The sequence below is a fragment of the Sarcophilus harrisii genome, chromosome 4, assembly GCF_902635505.1.
Source record: "Sarcophilus harrisii chromosome 4, mSarHar1.11, whole genome shotgun sequence".
Lineage (NCBI taxonomy): Eukaryota > Metazoa > Chordata > Mammalia > Dasyuromorphia > Dasyuridae > Sarcophilus > Sarcophilus harrisii.
In genome coordinates, this window is record NC_045429.1 from 464,703,908 (window position 1) to 464,726,496 (window position 22,589).

Below are 22,589 nucleotides of genomic sequence, written 5' to 3' on the forward strand. Positions count from 1 at the left end.
GGCGAGTAAGCCCAAGGAGAAGAAAGTTTTTTCTGATGTCTCCTTGACTGTGGAGCTGAGCATGGAGCTTTGGGGGAGAGGAAGCTGCTGTTTAGGAAGATTGAAGAAACTTTCACAGTGGTTATCTCAGGTGGCTGGCTGGGGAAACTGAAGACCCTCCCTCTCTGTTGAGTTCACATAGCCAACCTCCATTAGTGAGGTGCAGGTTTCCCTTGATTAAGGAAGCCTTGAGCTGGGGGATGGGGAAGCAAAGGGTGATGGTTAGTTGGTTGGCAGAAGAGGAGTTCATAATGTGGTTGGTTGAGATCTGGGGAAAGAGCTGCCATCTTAATTACATCCTTAGTGGATGGATTGCCCATGGCATCAGTTAACCCTCCAAAAGCTAGGGTTGAATACCAGATAAACTGGGAAAAAAACACTTGGCTGAAGGCACTGGATGTCAGAGTGGACAACCAGCTGTAGAGAACCATGCTTGGCAGATAACAGGCTCTGCAGAGTAGTGGGGGAACAATCAGAGAAGCACCAGTTTTATAGTATCCAGAGCCCAAGCTGCTCTCTCTGTTCAGTCTATTCTACTGTAACAGAACACATGTTCCTAAACATCCCTGGCTACACAAAATCACACAATAAAAGTCTCAAAGGAATGGAAAAATGGAGTCAGGAGCAAAACACTCAATCTGTGTCAGTGACACATTTATTTTTATTTTTACTGTTTATTTATTTTGCTGAGACAATTGGGGGCACTTTAAAAAAAGGAACCAAATCAAGACTATGGAGGCACAGTCACATGCTAAATGGTTCAGAAATACTCAAATACTGTAGTAAATATTGGCTGAAATACAGACCACACCTGCTGCTCAGTTTGCTTCCAGTATTGTCAGGATTTGGGTTAGTAAAATAAAGTTGCTCTGGGTGAGAAGGTAATCTCCGGTCATGGTGGAAGATGCGTGAGAGGAAGGGATGGATCAGGCTTTTCTTGTCCCTCAGTTCCAACTGCTCCAAAAGATTTCATAATAAATGTGGTACTTCACCCTAACAAAGACCTGAAGTTTTTGGACATGGGATCAGAACGAGGGTAACAGCTCAGGAGTTCTGAGGAACTAGTGTCTTCCGTCTTCTCTGGCTGCTCTCCAAGATGGAAGCATATGTAAGGTAACACAACACATGAGTTCTATTTCAGTCATTCTCTAATTGGAACAAATTCCCATCTTCAGAATGCATGTTATAGCTAGAAAGCAGTCTAGCAGAAATGAGATTAGACCAATATCTTATACCATCTACCAATATAAAGTTAAAATGGATACAGAACCTAGACATAAAGAGAGATATAAATAAATTAGAGGACCATAGAACATATTATCCATCAGATAAGAGAAGAATTCACTAGTAAATGAGATAGAGAACATGAGATGTAAAATGGAGAATTTTGGTTACATTAAAAAAATTTTGTATAGATAAAAACCAGGGCAGCCAAGAATAGAAGGAAAGCCAAAAACTGGGAGGAGAGGTGGGAATTGATAGTTTCTTCAATAAAGGTCTCATATCTCAAATATATAGAAGCCATATTTGAACTCAGGACTTCCTGACTCCACAATTGTATTCATTGTCCTATCCAGCTGCCCATAGCCAAAACACACAGGAAAAACACATTTCTGCTCAATGGGGAAGTCCACTATCCACAAAAACAACAAAAAAAAAAAATCCCTTATCAACCTGCCAATCAAAAGATCCCTTTAATTTTGCCATTAGGAGTATGTTCCTTTGCATTAAACTTTGCTCTTTTCTAAAGGAGATTTCTTTGAAAGAGTAAATATGTCTGAATCCTTGAAAATTTTCAGGACCTATAAAAATGTCTGTCATAATTGTAAATTTCCATAGCATCTGATTGGCATTCCAGGTTTGATACACTTCCTCCCTCCATTCCTTTTTCCCTCTCTCCCTCCCTCCTTTTCAATCTTTTCCTTTTCCAACTTTATTTGTTTGCACAATAACTGTTACATGTATGAGAGCTGAGTAAAATTTATCCTTTATTGTGTTTGGAGGAGGGGAAAGTGGGATGGCATAAATTAGAACCATATGTAGCTGTTATAAACTTTTGCAGGCAGAAAAATCTTATTGTTTATTGCTTCTTTGAAAGTAAAGATATTAAAATGGATTAGGCTGAGAACACTTTGAGGAGAATTCTATGCCCCCAGATTCCAGTGATTTCTTATATGATCATAGATGATCACTGGAAGAGATGACATCCATCTCCATTTTACAGATAGGGAAATTGAGATTGAGTAAGCAACCCAGGAAGTCATTTATAAGAAATACATGACAAAAATAATTCTAATGCAGTTCTTTCTTCCCTAACTCTAGAAAGGGGAGGACAGATTAAGAACAGGGCATTGGAGAGGTCTGGTTGGTGTAAAAGGAGTGAAGAAGAGAGTAGACGAAGAGGGGATGAAGGTTTGTACATTAGTGATCACTTTCAGAATTCCTGGTGAAGATGGAGTATGAGGGGGTGCAAGTGTGGTCATCACTGAATAGTCTGGCCACAAGAAGTAGCATTGGTGGAAGGAATGATCACTGGGGGAGGCAGATCATTACTGCGCAATGCCCTCCATCAAGGTCCAACCTTGTAGCAGGTGGTATTAAGAATCATGAGGTCCTATATTTAACACATATAAGACTGCTTGTCATCTGGGGGAGGGGGTAGAAGGAGGAGAAAAGTCAGAATAGAAGTGAGTGAAAGAGATAATGTTGTAAAAAATTACCCAGGCATGGGTTCTATCAATAAAAAGTTATGATTATGAAAAAAAAAAATCAGGACGTCTGGTACTCAACAGGCAGGGTTATAGTCTATGGAGAATAGGAACCTGTAAGGTCCAGATTTCCCCTCCCAAAGGAATTTGGAGCTTCCCTTAACCAAGGGGCACTTCAACTGAAGAGGCTTAGGGGGTACTGAAGAAAGACCAGGCCCTCTATTAGGATTATAAAAATCCTTCCATCATCATATAGGTTACATAAAGAGGGACATAAACTGGGGTGGCCATCAGATGTTTCAGTGGATCTTCACAATGACCCCTAAAAACTCCCATGGGATTTAAAGAAATCAATGGAAGCAGAAACTATAGAATGTCATGGTATATATTAATGTGCTTTTGGTTAACGTTTTGATGTTCTGCTCAGTACAGGGCCAGCTGCCAGAACCCAGGTGCAGGCTAGTGCTGTTGGATATGGATCTAAACAAGCACATCTGGACACAATGTCCTTGTAATAGTTTTATTACCTTGGTATGGCTTTTACCAACCATAATCCCATATTCCATTTCTGAAAGCCACCCATGCATACTTTATGAATATTTTCCACAGGTTCCCTGGAGTGGCTCTAAATGGGTTTTCAGAGCCTTTTTGGGTACAATCAGGAGGGATGGTACCATTTATAAACTGCAAAAGCAATAGAAACACTGGAAGGAAAACAACACAACCGATAAGATGATTACCACAATTGTCACAATTTTCTTCCATCTCAGACTTAGGGAGGTGAAGGAAGAATCATTTGCTTTCTTCGAATCCCCTCCTCTCTCCCCACCCTTTTGTGTTAATGGAAGATTGGTCATTTTGTAGACAAGACAAATTGGAAAGGCAAAGGACTAAGGAAATCCTGATAATCCCTCTTTGTAGATAGAGGTGATAATCCTGTTGTACCTTGCCTGACCTGGTCAGACCAGTTTATAACAGTCAGTCAACAAGAATGTGTTAAGCACCTATTATATTCCAGGCATTGAACTGAGCCTCTGACCCAGGGACACCAAAAAATGGCAAAAGACATTCCCTGCTCACAAGGAGCTCACAGTCTAATGGAAGTGACAACACAGAAATATACATGACAGAGAACATACATGTTTCTACCTATCTGTGATGAATGGGAGGCAATCAACAAGAGGTATTGATAAGTCTGAATACACCCAGAGAAGGCCTATGAATATGATGGAGATTTTGCCATATGAAGACTAGCTGAAAGAACTGAGGCTGCTTAACCTGAAGAAGAGAAAACTTGGGCAACACAAAATACTCTTTAATACCTGAAAGGCTTTAATATCTAGGAAGAATCACTCTTGTTCTGCTTGGCCCCAGAGGAATTCCCTAGGACCAAAGAATATAGGCTGGACATGATGACAAGTGTCTTAATAATGGGTTCCCTATCAGGTATATGCAGATATGAGTTTGAACCAGAGGGCCCCTGAAGCCCCTTCCAGGGACTAGGAAACAAGAGGTGGCTTACATCATCATTAGCATCCAAATGAATTTGGTTAGAAACCTTTCTTCCTAGCAGTGTTTGTTCTTCCTGGCAAAGGAAGACTTCTCAGACTTAACTTGAAAGAACAGAGGTTTCCCATAGCACCTTTTGAATTGCTCCCGTAGGTCTAACATGTTGATCTCTAATGGGAAACCATTACTCTGATGAGAGCGCTGTCACAATTACCTAAGGCTTTCACTGATTTATAGAGTGCATGTGGCAAGCACAACAGAAGCCTCTTATGTGGAATTTAGTTCCTCCTTTAGATTTCCTTTCTAGGCTGGAGGAACCATGGGAAGCTTTTTAGACAGAATTGCAAGACCTCTTGTCTGCTCAGTAGTGGCTGGTTTTTATTTTTACGACAGTTTTTTGTTCTGTCTCAAGTTCATCAGCAGAATTCCTCATCTCCAGGGTTTTTGGGTCACAAAAATCAGGAGGCAGAAACTATTTCAAGTTAATGAGAAGCTTCTTGATAGCCACATGCAATGACATGTTGCATGTTGATAGCCTGCAGAGGACTACAATATTCCCCGAAATTTCCTCCCATTTTTATACCTTTGATCAAAGAAATCATATTTCTCCCCTTTATTCAATATTGTTCGCCAGTTGACCCAGTAATGACAAAATGTCTGTTCCTCATTCTGAAGACATTCTATTTCTGAGATCATCCAGAATTATCCTCTCATTGAATTGTGTGATTTGTGAGCCTATTGTCCCCTCCAGGAAGCTTATGAATTATTTTTCTCATCTGACTAGTCTGTTATAGTCAGACACAATTTAACCTTCACCAGTGACCTCCATATGCTAGAAAAAAGCATGATCTCACTGAGCACATTCCTAAGGTTTCCTTTCATTATAAATCTTTGAGTTCATAGATGCTTTGTGCCCAGAGTGAATTTTCTGCTAAACAGGTGTATGCTCAATTTCTATGCCTTCCTCATATATGATTTCTATATCATCCACAAATTCTGATAGTAAACAAGCACTGACTTTAGGCTAAAGCTTTTACTACATTGATTACAACCATAAAGTTTCCTTTCGGTGTGGATTCTCTGACATTGAACAAGATTGGATTTCTGTGGAAAAGTCTTTCTCCAATAGTTACATTCATAAGGATTTTCCTAATTATGAAGTCTCTGATGTGCAATAAGATAGCTCTTTACTCAAAGACTTTTCACATTGATTACACTGATGTACAATAAGATGAGTGCTTTGTGTAAAAGCCTTTCCACATTGTTTACATTCATAAAGACTCTCTCCAGTGTGGATTCTCTGGTGCGCAATAAGATAACTCTTCAGTCTAAAAGACTTTTCACATTGATTACATTCATGAGAATTATCTCCAATGTGGATTCTCTGATGTTTAGTAAGATGAGCCTTCTGTGTAAAAGCCTTTCCACATTGTTGACATTCATAAGGCCTCTCTCCAGTGTGGATTCTCTGATGTTTAATAAAATCAGTCCTCCATGTAAAAGCCTTTCCACACTGATTACATTCATAAGGCTTCTCTCCAGTGTGGATTTTCTGATGTTGGAAAAAACCAGTTCTCCATGTAAAAGCCTTTCCACATTGATTACATTTATAAGGCCTCTCTCCAGTATGGATTCTCTGATGTTGAAAAAAAACAGTCTTTCGTGCAAAAACCTTTCCACATTGTTTACATTCATAAAGATTTTCTCCAGTGTGGATTCTCTGGTGTGCAATAAGATACCGTTTCACTCTAAAAGACATTTCACACTGATTACATTCATGAGAGTTCTCTCCAGTGTGGATTCTCTGATGTTTAATAAGATGAGCTCTCTGTGTAAAAGCTTTTCCACATTGATTACATTCATAAGGTTTCTCTCCACTGTGGATTCTCTGATGTTCAATAAGAAATCTTTTTTCTCTAAAAGCCTTTTCACATTGGTTACATTCATAAGGTTTTTCTCCAGTGTGGGTTCTCTGATGTTCAGTAAGAAATCTCTTTTCTCTAAAAGCCTTTCCACATTGATTACATTCATAAGGTTTCTCTCCAGTGTGAATTCTTTGATGTTTAGTAAGTTTATTCTTCCATGTAAAAGCTTTTCCACATTGATTACATTCATAAGGTTTCTCTCCAGTGTGAATTCTCTGATGTTTAATAAGATGAATTCTCTGTGTAAAAGCCCTTCCACATCGATTACATTCATAATTTTCTCCAGTGTGGATTTTCTGATGTTGAATAAAACCTGAGTTCTGTGAAAAAGTATTTCCATATTGTTTACATTCATGAGGTTTTTGGCTATTGTGGATTTTCTGATGTGCAGGAAGATAGCTCCTCACTCTAAAAGACTTTTCACATTGTTTATATTCATGAGAGTTCTCTCCACTGTGGATTTTCTGATGTACTATAACATGAGCACTCTGTGTAAAAACCTTTCCACATAGTTTACATTCATAAGGTTTCTCTCCAATGTGGGTTCTCTGATGGTGAATAAAACCAGTCTTCCATGTAAAAGCCTTTCCACATTGAATACATTCATAAGGCTTCTCTCCAGTGTGGATTCTCTGATGTCGGAAAAAACCACTCTTCCATATAAAAGTCTTTCCACATTGTTTACATTCATAAGGATTCTCTCCAGTGTGAACTTTCTGATGTGCAAGAAGATAACGCTTAACTCTAAAAGCCTTTCCACATTGATTACATTTATAAGGTTTCTCTCCAGTATGCATTCTCTGATGTGCATTGAAACCATCCCTCCGTGTAAAAGTCTTTCCACATTGATTACATTCATAACGTTTCTTTCCAGTGTGGACTCTCTGATGCGTATTACAATAGCTCTTCACTTGATTATATTCATGAGACTTCTCTGCTGTGTGGATTCTCTGATGTATAAGAAGTGCACTTTGTATAAAAGCCTTTCCACATTGGTTACAATCATATTTCTGTTCAGTGTGGATTCTCTCATGTGTAGCACAGATTTCTCTCCAAGTGAAAACACAGGGACCATCATTCATGAATGTTTGCTTGTGAATTTCATCCACAGAAGGGCCGAGTTCTGCAATATTTTTCATTTGGAGTCTGTTCTCTCCTAAAAAAGAAAAAAACAACAACAAAATAAAACAAATACAGTTAACACCCATATACACACACACTTTCTTATGTCCTCTCCCCATAATAGGCAGAACAAACTCAGTTACTTCCTATTTCCCCAAAGAGAAAAATCTTAAATGGACAGAACCAATCATTTTTAAATCCCATTAACTCAGTTTCCAAAGATGATTTAATTTACAAATAGTTTCCCACACAATTAAATGGATCTTCCCAATAAACCTGTGATACAGGAAGGGCCATCAACCTCATCACATGCCACACTTAGACTGTGAGCTCAGAATGGCAGTGTGACTTGACAGATCCCCCCCACTTCAGACTAGAATTCAAACTCTGTGAATAGGCATGTTCTGTCCACAGTACTTGATAAATTATCTCAACTCACAATCTTTCCCTTTCATTGTAATTTCAATCCTTTTTTTTTTATTGATACAATACCATTTGGTGGATATATGCTAAATATTCCAATTATCACGTATATATTACCTATGAGAATGATGAATTTTCCTGATGATCATTCTCAATCCTATTTTTTTATGTTGCAATATTTAAGGTCAAATGCAAAATACTAACAAAGTTTTTGCATTTACCTGAGGTATGAGATTTTTTTTTTAATACCTTGACCCATTAATTTTTTTGAGATAACCATTATTTCTTTTTCAAAATTATCTTCAAATGCCTTTGCTTATAAAACAAAATGAAAATCCTCCTAACAAATCAATTTTTAAGAATGGATAAAATTTTTCATGTTTGAAAATGTGTTTCATACAAGAATTTGAGTTTATCTTCCTGTGGTAAAGAAGGGAAGAACAGGTTTCACTACTGGTCCCCCTACACCTTTTCCCCTTTAGAGGGAATTCACAATTCCCTTGGAGGGCTAAAACAATGTTCCCAGGAATCTGACCCCAAAAGTTGTCAGTGGCAACTTGTGTGATCAATAACTGTACCATTTGATTCCAGGTATTTTATCTTTTGGGATAATAAGTATGTGCATGTTTCAGCTGTAACAACTTTCTGAAGTGATTCCAAACTATCATGATCAGGAATATACTATCTGTGCAGTGAGTCCATCAAACTGACTAAGGGCAACGTAGTCTTTCAGATTCTCCACGTGATATCAGATTGTTGGCAAAATTCCAGAAGATTAGACATTTATCTGCAAATATTAACAGTCATACAAGACCCTCAGTGGGTGTGTCTCACTGCACAAGGATTGTTCTCTCCTTCCTGGGTTATCTAGTAATCACACCTCATCCAACCTGTCATCACCAGAACAAAACATTGCTTGGGTTTGCATTCTCACAGCAGGGATGGCAGGCCCCTTGTGAAGAGTGAGAGTGTAACCAGTTTACTAGTGGAAAATATAAAATTATGTCTGAAGAAATTCTGTCCTTTCAAATGTTGTTTTATATAAAAACATTATATTGAAAAAGTAAAGCAGTATTTGCAATGGACCTGCAAGTACATTTGTTATTGTATGCAGTACTTGTTTTGAGCCAATAGAAACTAAATCTTTTTAATAGTAATTAGCAATTCATTAGAACTCAGTAGAGAATTGAAAAAAAAAATGGATTTCCATCCCTCAGCAGGAAATTATCCAGTTCTGATAATTTTAAATAGGATTATTATTAATATAATTATTATAATAACTCTTAGGATTCTTATTAGAATAAATTGAAAATGTTTATATAGTATATGTATACATACAGTCTATAAAGGCTATGACTTTCATTTGATTTTAACTATTTCCTCCCCAATTCTGCTTTCTTTCTTAGACTATTACTATTTTCACTAATTAGTGATTTGATGCAGCACTAAATTTAGTACCATTTTATCCAGTCCACAGTGGGTTTCTACATAGCTGTGGGTGGGTGGTCTGTCCCATCAGTTTGTACCCTCCAAGAGAACAAGAAATGTCTCATATCTCTATGTTCCTGGTACTCATCTGAGGGCCTGGCTTGTAGCAGATAATTAAAATATTTATTGACTTGAAGTTCTACGAGAGAATTCATCTTGGATAACCTAATCCCTTTTGGCACTTTGAAGAGAATTCCATGTCCCCAAATCCCAAACAAAGATTTCATATGGGATCACTGCAAGGGAGCTAAAAGACCATGGAATCCAAACTTCTCATTTTATAGATGAGGAAACTGAGATTGAATGACTAGCCCAGGAAGCCACTGTTAAAAAAAAAAAAAAAGGTGGAAAAGAATTCTAAGGCAGGTCTTTCTACCCCAACTCTAGTACTCACCTCATGACAAGACCAAGAAGGTTCTTCTTATCTCTCTCATATCCCTGCTTTCCCTCACTCACCTGAAGGGCAGCTCCTTAGGCCTTTTTGGTCCAGCATCCATGGTGCTTCCCTTTCCTCAAAATAAGAAATTACATCTTCTCTGGGAACTGGAAGGCCTGAGCAAGGAAATCAGTCAGAGATAAAGGAGAGAAGCTCATAATTTAGTTCTTTACAAAAAAGAGTGAGGATCTAGAACTGCTCCATTTTGAGATTCACCCCATTATATTCAAATTCATAGGAGTTTATGGTCATTCATTAGAGCTTGTAAAGTAAATAACCCCTCAAAAATGTGCCACGTTATCTGCTGTGCAATTTGCTGTGAGAAAGAGCCAAAACCTCTGCCACAATCCCCAACTCCCATCCTTTTAGGTTCCATTCTGGAAGAACTTTCTAACTCTACAACTGGTTAAAAAGTGTTATTGGGCCACAGCATCTCCAGCCTGATCATAAAGGACCTTGGTCTCAGCCCATGTTTTTCATACAAGGATGGACCCATTCATAGTCTCCATTATCTAGATGTGATAGGGAGCTGGTAGTGCAATGGAGACAGACCTGGACATAGAATCAGGAGTGCCTGAGTTTAAATTGAGTCTCAGACAATCACTAGCTGTGTGCCCCTTCTTAACTACTTAACATCAGTTTGCCTCAGTTTCCTCAACTCTCAAAATAATATCATCTCATTTGTAAGGTTATTGTGAGGATAAAGTGACATATTTAATTAATTTTAAGTTTATGGAATAAAAACATTTCTATAACGCAGTACAATAAAAACGATGAGTACACAAGAAACTGTAAATCTATAAAGCATAACTTACTATTCCTTTCAAATAGACCACAAAATTATCAAGTAAATGTTTTCCCCTCACTTTGAGTGCACCCATCCTAGAGATGGCTATTTACATAGAAATAGGCATATTGTCCTGTACATATTAATATTTATCAATTTTTTCTTTGGATGCAGATAGTGTCTTTCTTCATTTGTCCTGTACAGTGAATTTGGGTATTTATATTAATCAAAATATTTGCTCAAAGTCATTTTTAAAACAATGTTGCTGTTTATGTAATGTAAAAAAAGCACATGACACAACACTCAGCAAATAGTAAGTGAAAACAAATGCTTATTTCCTTCCATTCCTTCCCTATCACTTGTGCTGAAATCTAGGGGCAAAAAAGAAGAAAATTAAGGGCAAACTTCTTATACTAAGGACAATTAGGTGCTTTGAAATACAAATTGATGCTTGTTAAACATAAGAATTTTTCACATCTAGGCCCAACTTTCAGAGCTTTGGCAGACAAAATTAATGTTCAGGTAGAGGGTCAATTAAATAATCCCTGAGATCAGTTGCACTTGAGATGTCCACACTGATTTGATCTTTTGCTTGAAATTACCTAGAATTGGTAAGAGAAAGACACCTCAGGTTGCAAAGACATTTTACAGGAACATCAGCCTACAGAAGGACCCTACTTTTTGGATACAAAAGACTAACCTGTTCTGGTGACTGATCACCCCTCCAATGCCTGTACATCAGGTAATGAAAGTATGTCTTTTGGTTACAGATTCAGTTACCAGAGAAAATGCCCTTACCCAAGGAGAGCAGGTTCCAGACATTCTCCAACATGACCTCCTTGTACAACTCCTTCTGAGGATAGTTCAAGAGGCCCCATTCTTCCTGGGTGAAGTCCACAGCCACATCCTTGAATGTCACTATCTCCTAAATCACCAAAATCATATGTTGTAGAGCTGAAAGACACTTGAGAATTAAAGAGTTCACAGACCCTCACCAATTTATAGGAGGAAACTGAAACACAGAGAACGATTTTGCCTAAAGTTCATCCTTTTTATGAGTATCAGTCAACTCTTAGAAACCATAGTTATTAAAAGTCTTATTAAAATGGGAGAAAAGCATTTCATATTATTATTTGGAATAAAGTCCTAAAAAATGACCATAGGGAATTATCCAAGAATAATTCATTCTGATCAAATGGGATTTGTACCAGAGATGCAAGGATAGTTCAATGTTAGGACAACAATGAACATAACCAATCACATTCTAAACCAAAACATCCAAGACCACACAGTCATTTCAACAGATAAAGAAAGTGCATTGCATAAAGTACACCATTCTTTTATGGCAAAAATTTAATTAGTAGTATAGGCCTAATGGGACCACTTTCAAGAGTATAAAAACATCTATCTAAAACCAAAAGTATCACACAAAATGGGATTTCATTAGAAGTTTTTCCGATAAATTCAGGAGGGAAGCAAGGATGGTTACTCTCCCTAGTCTTGTAGAAATGCTGGCAATTGCAAAAAGACAAGAGAAAGGACTTAGAGGAACAAAAACAAGTTAAAAAAAGAGCATCAAAATATACCTGTATGCTGATGTTAGGATGAGTTACTGGATACTGAGTATCCAGTGTGACTATTAGCTTAAGCAAAGGTGCAGGTTGGAAAATGAATCCTCCAAAGTTAAGAGCATGTCTAAATAGTAAATACAAACTACAAGAAAGAATAATTCCATTCCAAAAAAGTAAAATGTGAATACAATAAGTGGGGATCAACTTCACAGAGCACACAGGAAGTGTTTAATAGATTCAGTTACAAAGCAATCAAAGAAATGAAGGACAACCTAAAAGTTGGAAGATTATTAAGTGCTCAGGGTTAAATTGTGAAAATATAATAAAAATAACACTTCCCCAAATAATTGAAATTTTTAATACTATACTACTATTGTAAGTGAAATCTGGCAAAAAGGCTGATGTTGGGGAAGACTGTCTCAGTTTTGTCAACTAATAGAAAATAAGGAAAGTGAGGAAAATGCTCATGGGGGTGACTCAGCCAAGATAGCATGCAGAAAGGGGAAGTAATGAAGTCTCTCCACAAACTCTTAACAGTTTGTATAGACCAAATGGAAGCGACAAGGCAATGGCAAATACTAAAACAAATTCATGAGACTTTGAAAAAGGGAAGAAAAAGTAAAAACAAGTCTGTGGTGTTCTTTTTCCAAAACACAGCCAGATGATAAAAGTTCAAACCTTTATTGTGTCCTTCAATATAGCCCAGTTAGCTCAGGCCTATCTTTCCACTTGGTTCTATGAGCACCACCCGAATGTCTCCAAATCCAAAGGTTTGTCCTTCCGACTCCAGCCAGCACCAAGGTAGAAGATGCAATGCAATCTCTCTTGCCTTGAAGATAGGGCTTGTGGGCTTCCTCCCAGAGTGCTTCTCTCCGATCCCTGGGAATGTTCCCAAGTAACTCTCTCAAGTGGCTCACTGGAGCTGTATTTATGCTACTTCTCCAAGAGTGGGATTGTGGGATATCTCCCAGCATGCTCTCTGGCCCTAAGGGAGGTGTGAATTCAGATATCTCTAAACCCTGAAATCTCCCAAACGTGTGAACTCCATTGAGTACTTAGATACTTATGAGCTCTCTAAAGGTGTGAACACAAGCATTTCTATCAGTTGTACTTAGTACCTTGTTTCAAGTTCTGGCCCAAAATATCTCCTTCTAAGATCAAATCAATCATATTGAACCATGCCAAATTAGATAATTATTGTCTCTATCAATTCCAAAGGCTTAACAGTTTGTAAAGATTCCAACACAAGTCTCTATAGAAAAGAGAACAAGGTAAAACTTAAGTATCACCAGACTATCAGAGTGCCATTAAAAAAGCAGCCTAGACACAGAACTTCAAAAAATCTTTAAACTCCCCACATTACTTCTAAAGACAGGATAAAACAGAAATAAAGCACAGAAGTTTTGATAGGACAGACCAGGAATTTTGCCTCAGCTATGTGCTTCCAGATGTTCTTACTGTAACCTTCTACAGTGAAAAGAGTTCCTTTCCCAGATGAAGTCCACAGAGCCACTATCTTAGAGGTCATAAAAGACCATATCCTTGATCCCTCTCCTGTTCCAGGAGCCTTGGGAAAATGCTAAAATGTCCCAATATGGGCAACCTCCACTGGTCTCCCACCTTGCTAGCTTCTCCCAGGATGAGCCTGTATGCTTTTATATGAATAGAGCTCCTGATGGCCAAGAGAAAATCTCTCTAAATCTTTATCTACCTAGAACCACACATCACTTCCTGGAAAAGGCCTCTATATGAAGACTCCCAAGAACTTCACAGCCAAAATAAAATGCAGAGCTTCTGGCTCTGTGAGAGGAATACTGCAAGTAGCCAAAAAGACATCCAAATCCAGTTCAACCACTAAGGACCCCCATTAGGATGCCACACAATTTGGCAGCAACCATTACTAAAGAGCAGAGAGCTTGGAATGGGTCAATGCCAGAAGGCAAAGAACAGGGTCTCGCAGCCAACAGTAATTTATGAAGCAAAACTGAGTATAGTGCTCTAAGGGTAAAAGCATTCCTGATGAAAGGACCATACGTGGAGAAAACTTTCAAGTGAAGACAAACGCAAAAAGACAGACTAACTGTGTGTCCCCTCTGATCCCTACTGGGGCTCACAGAAGGAATCAAAAGAGAGGAAAGGTGGGAGTGGTTCTGTTATGATCTTAAGGTGAGACTGGGATGGGAAGAGGAACATACTAAGGTGGGTGAATATAAAGGAGGACTAGGAAACATTATCTCATTATTGAAGAGGGTCTAGAAATAGACATTTCTACAAACAAGGAGGAGGGAGTGGGGGTGAGTACCTCTGATACCTGAACCTCAGTCATCTACTTAAAGGAAGGAAGACTACACACAATGCAGAGCTGGTTGGGAAAATGCATTTTACTCACCAGGGAAAAGGTGGGAAAGGAGAGAAGGGAGAGGGGAGTTAGAGTGAGGAGGGATTAATCCTAAGCAAAACAAACTCAAAGAATGTACAAGAATATATAGAGTTCTTTTTTGAGGTGGCAAAGGGAATCTGAGGAATTACTCACAAATGGGGAATGGGCAAATAAGTAACACAACAAAAGTACCTCTGTTATTTCTGCTTAGGAAAAGAAAAGGCAACTAAACTAGTTTGCGAAAATGTGATCAAGGGAGAGAAATCTTCAAATAGACTGCACTCACCTGAGGAGGGGGTCTAAGGCTCCCAGGGCCCATTTCTTCTGGCTCCAGGATCCCTGTGGAGGTAGCAAAGTAACCAAGGTGACTCCAATTTGTCAGGTTCTTTCTTCTGGTCCTTGGTCTTTATCTCAGGGTCCTGCAGCTCCCACCCTTTATAATTCCACAGATGTAGCAACAGGCAAAACTAGCTATCAGAGGTCATACCTAATCATGGACAATTCAGTGGCTTTCTCATAATCATCAGAAAGGTCAGGAGCCCATAGGACAGTCCCTCCCTTTTCCTCTGCATCTTTCCTACCTTATCATCTTAGTCCTATGCTGATTGACTGCCTTTGTGCTTATACTCTGAGTGACTGATATTAGGAGCCCTCACAATAAAACCATTCTCATTTCTCTCTAATGTTGGCATCTGCATTTGACCCAATACTTGCTTGGGCCAGGCCTTTAACTTCTGAAGACTGAGCTGAAGAGGGACAAGGATTCCAGAGGGGCAGAGGGCTTTCTCCTCTTTTCCTGGGTAGGAAGCTGGACTCCTGGGATTTACAGAGGGTGAGGTTCCCCAGGAGTTACAAAGCTCTTGTCCTGCTCTCAGGGGAGAAATTCTACCCCACAGAGTTGGGAGGGTCAGTTCAAGAAATGAAGATGCTCTGGAGAGGCAAAATATTGCCCTCCCTTTTTTACTATGCTTCTCCCAGCTCCAGTCCCCATCCTCCTACAGGCCCCAGAACTACAGAGGGCTTGGGATCTCAGATGCAAGGAGACCAGCCAGATCCTCTATGGCTCCTGAGTCAGAGCTCTCCCCCAATCTGGTCCTCTGCCCTCCCTGTTTGCCCTGTGCCCACACTGCTCTGAAATAGAAACCCCAGGGAATGACTTGGGGAGACAAAAATCCAGCCTGGGATTCAACTCAGGGCTCTGATATAAGGAGGGGAAGTAAGAGGTCTGGAGAGGGCAGGGGTAGATTCTGAGAGGCAAGACTGGCCACTATAGGTCAAGGCAGGGAGGTCGGGGCACTGGAGTGAGAGCAGTGCTCCAGGTAAACAGCTGACCGGAGAAAGCAGGAAGCCTGTATCCTGAGGATCCTAACTAGGAGTTACTCTCTGGTAGAGTTTACCAAGTTTAGGGACATGGAGTCCCTATAGGTTAAGTGGAGACAGGGAGGCCCATGCTTAGGACCTGAAAGGATACTAACCCAAGAGCCAGGGGGAACAGGAAAGAGATTTGGTAACTGTCCAAGGTGGGGGTCTGGGGATAGGAAGGCAGGATCCTTCAAGGCAAGTGGGTCTGAAGGCACCACAGCTGAATCACTAACCAAGAGGAGGGAACAGGGAAGACTGAATTCAGGACTCCTGGATTTCTATGGGAAAAATCTGAAATCTGGGGAAGTGTGATCCAATGGTAACTGGGGAGGGAGAGCCAGGAGGAGTGGGTAGTGGTTGAGAGTCTAGAAAAGGTTTGGGGTGGGAGCTCATCCAGTGGGCAGACAGGGAGGACGTGAACCATGGAGTCAGCCGAAGGGAACGAGACCTAATGGCCAGGGTGGCGGCAGAAGCCAGGGAATGTGCGGGGCTCTGTCTGAGACCTACCTGAGCACGCACAGCTCTGGCTTCCAGAAGGCGGAGAGATCTCAGCTCAAAGAAGGTAGAGAGATCTCAGCTACAGAGAAGACAGATCTCAGCCATAGAGAAGGCAGAGGGATCTCAGCTACTAGGAAGGCGGAGAGATCTTAGTTCTAAGAAGGAGAGAGATCTCAGCTATATAGAAGCGAGATACCAGCTATAGAGAAGGCAGAGCGATCTCAGCAACAGGGAAGGCAGAGGGATCTCAGCTCCAGGGAAGGCAGAGGGATCTCAGCAACAGGGAAGGCAGAGGGATCTCAGCAACAGGGAAGGCAGAAGGATCTCAGCTCAGAGAAGGCAGAGGGATCTCAGCAACAGGGAAGGCAGAGGGATCTCAGCTCAGAGAAGGCAGAGGGATCTCGGCTCAGAGAAGGCAGAGGGATCTCGGCTCAGAGAAGGCAGAGGGATCTCGGCTCAGAGAAGGCAGAGGGATCTCGGCTCAGAGAAGGCAGAGGGATCTCAGCAACAGGGAAGGCAGAGGGATCTCGGCTCAGAGAAGGCAGAGCGATCTCAGCTCCAGGGAAGGCAGAGGGATCTCAGCTCAGAGAAGGCAGAGGGATCTCGGCTCAGAGAAGACAAAGCGATCTCAGCTGTAGAGAAGACAGGGCGATTTCAGCTACAGGGAAGGCAGAAGGATCTCAGCTCAGAGAAGGTAGAGCGATCTCAGCTCCAGGGAAGGCAGAGGGATCTCGGCTCAGAGAAGGTAGAGGGATCTCAGCTCCAGGGAAGGCAGAGGATCTCAGCTCCAGGGAAGGCAGAGGATCCTCAGCCAGAGAAGGCAGAGGGATCCCAGCTCCAGGGAAGGCAGAAGGATCTCGGCTCAGAGAAGGCAGAGGGATCCAGCTCAGAGAAGACAGAGGGATCTCGGCTCAGAGAAGGCAGAGCGATCTCAGCTCCAGGGAAGGCAGAGGGATCCCAGCACTAGGAAGGGAGAGATCTAGCTCAAGAACGCAGAGAGATCCCAGCCTATATAGAAAGACAGGAGATACCAGCTATAGAGAAGGCAGAGCGATCTCAGCTCCAGGGAAGGCAGAGGGATCTCAGCTCCAGGGAAGGCAGAGGGATCTCAGCTCCAGGGAAGGCAGAGGGATCTCAGCTACAGGGAAGGCAGAAGGATCTCGGCTCAGAGAAGGCAGAGGGATCTCAGCAACAGGGAAGGCAGAGGGATCTCAGCTCAGAGAAGGCAGAGGGATCTCGGCTCAGAGAAGGCAGAGGGATCTCGGCTCAGAGAAGGCAGAGGGATCTCGGCTCAGAGAAGGCAGAGGGATCTCGGCTCAGAGAAGGCAGAGGGATCTCAGCAACAGGGAAGGCAGAGGGATCTCGGCTCAGAGAAGACAAAGCGATCTCAGCTGCAGAGAAGACAGGGCGATTTCAGCTACAGGGGAAGGCAGAAGGATCTCGGCTCCAAAGCTTCCAGCTTCCGGTCTCGGCTCAGAGACTTCCTGCTTCCGGACCGCTGGGAGGGGGTGGATGTCTCCCTGCCCAACCGCTGAAGCCCCTGGGTTGCTTGAGCCTTTTCCCTCAGTCACCCAGGCAGGGACTTAAGGACTGTCACTGCTTCTGCTCCCTAAAGTCGGCCCCCGCCACTCAATGGTGTCTTCCGACCTAAACTCCGCCCATTCCTCTAAGCTCCGCCCCGTGCTCACGCTCCACCTGGGCCACCCCCCTCCGGGCTGCTCATCGCTCCTCCCCCAGCGCCTCCTCCCCCCTGCTGTCCTCCAAGACTCAGCCCGTTCTCCTTCCGAGCAGAAAGAGCATCCTGATAAAACTGCAGCTCCAGAGTAACGGAAAGTAGGGAACCCTGTTCTCTGAGGAACTGGCTCTCGGAAAATTGCGGTGCGATCTTCTACAAGCAGGCCAGACCTTAAGGCCAAATGCACCCAAAATTGGGCATCAGAGCCGTGTGATAAGGAACTCTAACAAAGATTTAAGGAGATTGGATCAGAATTGTTGGGTATTTGGGGCTGTAAGACTGGGACCTCCACCTGTCTCTCATCTGTGACTCCACGAGGCCGGAGCAGACAGTGGCCACACCCCAGGAAGCCCTTTTGGGGGACAGGCTAAATCAGGTTCAGGGTAAGCAAAGGATCTGAAACTCGTTGGTGACTTAGGAGATGTCTCCCCCAAGAAGTGGAGACTTATTCTGGTGGGATGGATGGATGAGGACAATCTGCTCCAGTGGCCATAAAGGCAGCTGAAGCCGGTGCTGTGGTGTGCTTAGAACTTGGTTAGCTATCAAAGATGTCAAGGTCATCCACTGCACCTGGAGCCATGGCCAGGTGTCTTAACTGTGTCCTGCCACTGGACTGTGACAACTCTGTGCAACCCTGGCCCACTGAAATCCAGCTTGTGCCTGGGTCTGAAGACATCACCCAGACCCTGTGACCATTTCTCAAAGTCCTGTGGCAGCAGATAAGTGATGATGCAGTAGGTGCAGATGTAATCGGAACCGGAAACACCACTCTAAACACAGGCAGCAAAGGTAAGCAGCCGTGGGATTCAGCTCCCTAAGTATATAGAGTTGCCTTTTTTCATGATTTTTTTAAATTTTTAAAGCTTTGTTAAATTTTGTTTAAAGCTTAAAGTTTTTAAAACATATGCACAGATAGTTTTCAACATTCACTTTTGCAAAACCTTGTGTTCCAAAATTTTTCTCCTAGCCTTTGCCCATTCCTTCTCTTAGAAAGAAAGTAATCCAATATATGTTAAACATGTGCAATTCTTCTATACATATTTCCACAATTAACATGCTGCACAAGAAAAGTCAGACTAAAAGAGCAAAGAGAAAAAAGAAAAAAAAAGCAAATAAACCCCAACAGTAACCAAAAAAAAAAAAAAAATGAAAATTCTATGTTGTGATCCACAATCAGTCCCCATAGCCCTCTCTTGGGATGTGGATGTCATTTTCCATCACAAATCTATTGGAATTGCCTTTAATTACCACATTGTTGAAAAGAGCCAAGTCCATCACAGTTGATGTATGATTGCAATTGATCTTGTTGCTAATACCGTAAAACTTCATGGATTCATCATCACAGCAAACATTAGCATTGAATAGACTTTCTGATTGTAGAGGAAAGAGACAGGCAGCATGGGACAGTGACAAAGACAATATGTGTGCAGAGTACTGTTCAGATTGTAAACTAATCCTCTCCAAGCTCTATATTTGCCTTCAGAAAAAAAAGGAGCAGCCCCAAGGCAAGATGAGTATCAGAAGACTTAATATCTTGATAACTTCCAATGTTACTCAAAAGCACTTATGCGAGTAAGAACAGTTTGTTGCTGACTTGGAGGGAAAGTTGAGCCAACACATGGATGGCAACAAGTTGAGCCAAAAAGAAGTGGGCAGCTTTCCAAGATTTGGTGTACAGCACTGCATTTACTCATCTGGGTCAGCACAATTGCAAACATGAAGACTTTTTTTTAATGAGGATGATGGGAAATTCAGAAACTGCTAAATGAGAAAAAAAATCAAATGCAAGATCATGATGGAGATCTGAAGTATACTTTATTGGAGGGGACCATGGACCCTTTAATAAAAATCAAACTCCAAGTAGGATAGTTCATCCATCTCTAAGAAGGCATTTCACTCCATCAAAATTAAAGCACAAGCAAAGCTTAGAGAGATTCAGGATTCTTGGTTTAGTATGAGGGCAGATGTTATTGGATTTTATCCTGATAATAATAATCTATGATGATCAACTACTGAAGACTTGGTCCCTCTTAGTGACTCAGTGATCCAAGGCAATCTCAATAAACTTTGGATAGAAAATGCCATCTGCATCCAGAGAGAGAATTATGGAGATTGAATATAAATCAACACATGCTATGTTTCCTTCCCCCTCCCTCTTTTTCTTCTTTTTTTCTCTCTCATGTTTTTTTTCCTTTTGTTCTGATTTTTTCTCTCCCCACATAATTAATAAAGAAATGTGTATTTTTAAAAAGGTAGTAATACTCCAAAGTGTTTTTATGATACTCAGAAGGCTATTTATGGGCCAAAGATGTATGGTATGCTAATTGAGCCACCTTGATTACTGATGAGAACAGAATTCTGGGGAGATGGCCTGAAAATTTTCTAGAATTCTCAACAGACCATCACCAATCAGAAGAACAAGTCTTTACTGAATACCTTTTATACCTGTAGGGTGTAGGGATCTCAGAATGAGAATCTAGGTAAAACAGAAAGAGAAGATGGACCATGAAGAGGAAAAATTTCCTTATTGGAAAAGGGAAGAAAATGAATGAAATTAAAGAAAAAAGTAATGAAGAGTTCTAGATGAAGGGAAAGAGAGGAAGGCAGATCTATGTGAGTAAGTGAAAGGAAAAAAAGGAGGGAAATATGAGATGGAAAGTGAGATAAGCAAATTTCTGGAGAAACTAGAGTTAAAAGACATGGCATTTTAAAAATGGGACAACAAAGTAATATGGATATTTGTTTGCAACACATGAAGTTTGTACAAAAGGTAATCACCAGGGCACAAAGATACTGCAAATAAATGTAAAAAGGCAGAAATAATCAATATATCCTTTTGTTTCCTAGTAAAATAAGAATGGAAATTGGTTAAGGGACTACAACCAAATACAGACTTAGCAATGACATACTAAAGGACATCTGAGTTAAAGAAAAAGATCACAGAAATGATAACTTCATAAAATTAAATAATAATGATGAAATAACATGCCAAATTTTGTGGGATTCAGCTAAAGCAGTCCTCAGGGAGACAATATATCCTTGCAATCATACATTCAGAATATAGAAAAAGACAAGATAAATAAATTATGTACTTAATGAATGCATACTTTAAAAAATTAAGAAAAGAAATATAGCTAAAATAACTACAAAAGAAAACATATAGATAAAAATTAAATAGATAAATTGGAAATGAAAAATGGCAAATCAAACCCAAAATGAGTTCTTTGAAAATAACTAATAAAGTTGATAAAATGCTTAGCGAAAGCAGAAAACCAAATCTATAAAACAGAAGAAAGGCAAAAAATTACAGTAAGGACATAAGGAATAAAAAAAAATTAATCATAATAATATTATGAACAATTATATGTTAAAGAAAGTAAGAACACACAATAAATAAGTGAAGGAATAACTCCTCAAACAGGAAATGCTCTATTAGAAGACCAGATAAAAATCTTGAATAGTTTAATCTCATAAAAGGAAACTAATTTAGATGTATGTGAATAAAAAGAAGAAAAAAATCTCTCTAATTTTCAATAGATTTATAAGAGAATTTTATCAAATTTGGAAAGAACTGTTAGTATCCATACTTCACAAATGATTACTGAAAATAGGAAAAATATTCTACCAAGAGAGATGTAGACTTCATCCCTAAACCAGGGAAAGTCAAAACTAATGTGAGAACTAATTGATTTGGGTGACTACTTTATTCTAATCAGTATTAGTGAACTTGATAGAATCAAAGTTATGTATATATATATATATATATATATATATATATATATATATATATCCCCAGGGCTGAAGATTCTAAGTTCCCTGGCTTAATTATAGGAAGTTAACTAAAGGCCCCTCACCTTTGTTTTGTCTTGTGATAGTGACCAAGCCCAGCATGGAAGAGAACACAACTACATGGAAAGTCCCATAAAACATTTTTGTGCTTCTGTACCAACCCTTGTCCAGTAGGAGCAAGTCACCATCTTATGACATTTAAGTCACTGGCTATGAGAGCTTGACCCATTTCCTTCTGGTGAAACTAGGGAGAAGTCATCTAATGTGGAGATATTCCTTACTTCACCCAACTTGTGACCTTGCTGACATTATTTTGCTTATTTTATTTTATGCATCACCTGTGAAGATGCTAGTTTAACTGGTCATCCTGCCATTTAGGGGAGGGGGTGGGGGGGGTAAGAGGTGAAAAATTGGAACAAGAGGTTTGGCAATTGTTAATGCTGTAAAGTTACCCATGTATATATCCTGTAAATAAAAGGCTATTAAATTAAAAAAAAAAAAGATGCTAGTTTAATTTTAATTAGCTAACTTATAATCCCTTGCTTAACCAGACTTGAGGTCCACAGGATAAAGTTAGGCTTTTTCCCTTTTTAAGGTGGGAGTCACAATCTTCCTAGCATTCTAATTACAGCATAGAAGTTTATTCTTGCTGGCTGCATTTTAAATTTTCCAGATAACAGAATCTACCTCACAGAACAAACAGGACACAGACAATCTGCACAGAGACCAAGACATACAAAAATGGCATGAAACTGAAGGACTTTCCCATCTTTGTCAAAAGCCATAAAATTTCATAGTCAAAAGTTATCCTGTAGCA

General features: G+C 40.3%; 1 protein-coding gene across 1 annotated transcript in view; it reads right to left on the reverse strand.

Annotated features, from left to right (window-relative positions):
- The window catches only part of LOC100917187 (zinc finger protein 2), a 32,739-nt gene extending 15,694 nt beyond the window's left edge, over window positions 1-17,045 (reverse strand). The window contains exons 1-7 of the mRNA XM_031968788.1: window positions 16,258-17,045; window positions 14,675-14,727; window positions 11,236-11,362; window positions 9,671-9,766; window positions 6,920-7,337; window positions 6,023-6,418; window positions 5,662-5,769 (exon numbers count right to left, since the gene is read on the reverse strand). Of these exons, the coding sequence (XP_031824648.1) occupies window positions 5,662-5,769; window positions 6,023-6,418; window positions 6,920-7,337; window positions 9,671-9,766; window positions 11,236-11,362; window positions 14,675-14,707 (1,178 nt within the window). The 5' untranslated portion in view covers window positions 14,708-14,727; window positions 16,258-17,045. The remainder of the gene's footprint in view (window positions 1-5,661; window positions 5,770-6,022; window positions 6,419-6,919; window positions 7,338-9,670; window positions 9,767-11,235; window positions 11,363-14,674; window positions 14,728-16,257) is intronic.
- Window positions 17,046-22,589: the final 5,544 nt, after the last annotated feature.